This window comes from Aspergillus novofumigatus (genome assembly GCF_002847465.1).
Source record: "Aspergillus novofumigatus IBT 16806 chromosome Unknown P174scaffold_24, whole genome shotgun sequence".
Classification (NCBI taxonomy): Eukaryota; Fungi; Ascomycota; class Eurotiomycetes; order Eurotiales; family Aspergillaceae; genus Aspergillus; species Aspergillus novofumigatus.
Genome location: NW_020194297.1, coordinates 1,447 through 5,683, shown reverse-complemented (window position 1 = coordinate 5,683; position 4,237 = coordinate 1,447). Strand labels below are relative to the sequence as shown.

Below are 4,237 nucleotides of genomic sequence, written 5' to 3'. Positions count from 1 at the left end.
CTATCTAGGCCTATCTATTATATCTAGTAGAATAAGATATACTAAATCTATAAAATAATAGGGCCCCTTTATAGTAGGGGGAGGATAAGGGTAGCTTTTAGAGCTAGGGAATAAGGGATTAGGTATATAGGTATTTAATATACTCTATTCTACAAGGGATGGAGCGATGAGGGCTCATCGCTATTAGGGTCGAAAATTTACAGTGTGCTGATTGGCGGAAATATTCCTTGGCGGTGCTGGGTGGAATTGATTTCAAGGGCTCATCGCAATTAGATTCTATGGGTGTATCATCCTGAAAATTTCATAGGTAGTATACCTAGCCTTTATTAATAACTGGATCAAATTTCAAGAGAATCTGACATAGAATAAAGAGATGGTTTGTGGTTAAATTCTACATAATCAACAGCCTGATTTTCGTGGGGTGCGGCGTATCCTACAAAGGATAGAGTAATAAGGGCTATTATAATTAGATTCTACCATCATAATTAGATCCTAAGGTGTATCATCCTGAAATTTTAATCGGTAATATACCTGGCCCTTATTAATAACTAGATCAAATTTTAAGAGAATCTAACTTAGAATAAAGAGGTGGTTAGTGGTTGAATTCTCATCATTAATAGCCGGATTTTCATCAGGTGCAGCCTCACGAGACTAACCATACCTTAGATTCAGGGGTAAAGATGTTTCCGTATCTTACTCATTCATCACTATTCATTCACGACTATCCATTCCATCCTTACTATCATGGAAAATCAATTATTTCATCAGGTGCCTACCTTAGGTATTCTTATCTGCCGTCAATGCAAGCATGGGGTACGACCAACAGAGGTTGAACAACATCTAAAGAAGAAGCACTCCCTAAAGCATGCAGTTGCAATCCAGATCACTGAGGCAATATCTAAATGGCAGGATATTCAGTATGATAGTAGCACTATCCAGATACCTCAAGCATTAGATGAGCCGCTGCCTATATTACCATCTCATTCTGATGGCCTGCGCTGCCTGCGTGATCAAACCAAATGCGAATATATAGCAGCAACAATTAAATCTATGCGAAAGCATTGGCAGGTTGTTCACCAGTGGTCCCAGCAGAGTCATCGCGGGCGGGTTAGCCAGAAGGAGAAGGCTAGGGGTGATACTGAGGTGCAGCAGTCATTCCAATATGTCTCATGGCAGCAGGTGTTTCCTAGTGGTCCCGGGTCCCACTATATCCATATTCGATATCCAGATGGAGTCCCCCCGCCCCATCGATCCAGCGCGTGCAGGCTGCGGTAGATGAGGTGGTGCAGGCGTGGGAGCAGGCGCAGGCCCGCGCTCAGGCCGATCAGGCGATCCAGGCGAGCCAGTTGACTGACGCGAATCCCTGGCTGCGGATGACTTGGTGGGCGGACTATCTGCAGGGTATCCAGGCGCATAACCTACTTGCCTGCGTGGCGGCCCCGGAGGAAGATCCCCAGGATGCCACTGAGCAGTGCGTGCAGGTGATCTGGCATACAATGGAGTAGGTTGCCTGCAAGAGCCAGCAGATGGTCTAGCACTGCGGCCAGGCCATTTGGGTGGAAGCGGTCTGGTCTGAAAAAGGACAGACACCATACCGGCCGCTGCTGGCGTATATGGATGAGGCGGCGATCCAGAAGCATGTCCATCCATGGCAGCAGATATTAGCATTCATTGCCTGCACGCAGGTGCCGCATGACTGGATAAGTCTAAAATATGGGATGACTGTGCGGCAGTGCTAGAAATGGCAGCAGCTGTGGCAGCTTGCTAGCCAGGCCGCAGTTCCAGGGGACTGGGAGGTCTTGGAGGACCTAGAGGTATGGGTGATGACCATGATAGAAAAAGCATGCTTAGAATTTTGCATTGAGCTGCTTAACCAGCGCCATTGCAGTCATGAATATAAGAGTGCATTAGTATGCGCCATGGCGGTGCTCGGTTAAGGTGAGGCTGGCTGGCGGGACCCTGAGAGCTACCCCCAATATTATCCCGTGTGATCAAGGTGGCCCGATTCATAGTGGTCCAGAAAGCACTATGGATGGACCCAAATCCATGGCAGATCATTCAGACCTGGATATAAAAGGACCAGAGCGCTGAATGGGTGCTAGCTAGCGCAGATGATCAACTTGGGGAGATTAATGAGGGATATAGCAGTGATGACCCCCCATCATCACCACCATCATCGCCCCCATCATCCATCCATAGCGATGATCCATTACCCGCAGTCAACATTCGCCAGAGCCGGCGACCATTCCAGGAGCAGGTGACATGGATGATGCACCAGTTTATGATCCGTGGGACACATGGCCCCATGGAAACATTGCTAGACTGGCGCACATATGGATTAAAGGTCCATTATAATCATACCGCGCCCGGACATGTGACGTGGATGGGCGAGGACCAGTTATTATACCAGCAGATGGCGTTCACGATGGGGGATTTTCGGGGATTCATCCATGGATTAGTGACTGCAGTGAGGGAGATACTAGGCCATTTGTGCATGCAGGATTATGTGCAGATGCCTGCCATTCCCTGGACAGCATTATATGACGATCCCAGCCAGAGCCAGGCAGGGTGGAACTTTCTGCACGATGCACGGACCCAGTGGCCGGTGGATGGGACCCACTGGATGATCAACCGGCTGTGGGCCGAGCCGGTTATGCAGCGGCATTTTCTGCGGGGCAGCCGATTCCACCCCGCTGCCATCCAGCAGTATTGGCAGCGCGTGGCCCAGTTTAAGGAGAAATTAGTAATTATCGTGCATGTCACTGCAGGGCAGCTGGCCTGGGCCCCAGAGTTATTAAGCATTCAGCATTGCAACACGGCAAATAGTCAACAGCGGAATATATATATCGAGGATGGCATGGTGACATTTGTGACGGCATATCATAAGGGATTCCATGCTAGCAATAATGTCAAGATCATCCATCGATATGTGCCGCAGGAGGTCGGGGAGTTAGTAGTATGGTATATGTGGCTGGTGATGCCATTCATTAATCAGTTGGCTGCATGGCAGGCGGCGCAGGCGGCGCAGGGAAGTCAGGCGGCGCAGGGAAGTCACACTGAGCAGGGAAGTCACGCCGTGCAGGGAAGCCGGGCCGCACAGGGAAGTGACGCCACGCAGGGGAGCCAGCCCGCGCAGGGGAACCAGGCCATGCAGGCATGGTTATGGGGCCCTGACCCTGGTACTGGCCGCGAATGGTCGTCTGAGCGGTTCCAGGAGGCGTTGAAATGGGAAACCTGCACCTGGCTAGGCACCGCCATCCATATCGCCGCATACCGGGACATCGCCATTGGCATCAGCCGCTGATTTTTGCGGCCGTCCACCGCGTTCCCCCATAATATCCAGGAGGCCGAGCCGGCCCCAGCTGCCATGGATGCTGATGCTGAGGAGGGCATGGATATCAAGCAGTGGATAGGCCATATTGCTGATTTACAGGCTGCCCATTCATCACACGTTGCTGGCATGGTATATGGCCGTGTCATGCAGGAACAGGCCGGCAGCACAGCCCACCGGTGGGAGATGTTCCGGTTATCCAGCACCGATTAGCATCAGTTTTTAGGGTTTAGCGCCCTGGGCCACCCATCCATATTAGGCAAGCGCAAATGGGCCCGTGGGAGGATGAGGCTGAGGTCAGCCGCATGGAATGCTGCCACCAGCTAGCCACTATGGATCTGGAGGCAGCCGCGCAGCGCATGACTGGGCGGCCTGACATGTGGTTCTGGGGGGTGCAGGACCCGGCAATGCGGGCCATCCAGCAGGGTGAGAGCCCTGTGGTGGCGGTGATGCCCACCGGTGGGGGGAAGAGCATGCTGTTCATGGTGCCCGCGTTCACTGCCCCCGGGGGCACCACCATTATTATGGTGCCACTCATTGCATTACGGGCTGATATGACCAGGCGCTGCCAGGAGCTCAGCATATCATGTATGCCATGGGAGAGCCAGCGGCCCCCGATGCTGCATCCATTGTGTTAGTGACGCCTGAATCCGCGGTGAGCCCTGATTTCCAGATGTTTTTGAACTGGCTGCGGTGGACCCGGCGGTTGGACCGGATTGTGATTGATGAATGCCATGTGGTGTTGAATTCCCAACGCGATTTCCGGCCCAGATGGCTCAGCTGGGCTGGTTGGTCCAGGCCCGCACCTAGATGGTATGGTTAACCGCCACGTTGCCCCCGAGCATGGAGGCTGAATTATGCTGGCGGATGAAGTATGACCGGGCCGCTGTGACCATATACCGGGCC

The 4,237-nt window shown here is 52.3% G+C and overlaps 1 protein-coding gene across 1 annotated transcript; it reads right to left on the bottom strand.

The window, feature by feature from the left end:
- Window positions 1-3,653: 3,653 nt before the first annotated feature.
- On the bottom strand, window positions 3,654-3,851 carry P174DRAFT_340150 (uncharacterized protein; the record flags this gene model as incomplete). The annotated part of the gene is made up of 1 exon (XM_024821701.1): window positions 3,654-3,851. A coding segment is annotated over one exon (198 nt), but the record flags the coding sequence as incomplete, so codon positions are not given.
- Between the last annotated feature and the right edge of the window lie 386 nt (window positions 3,852-4,237).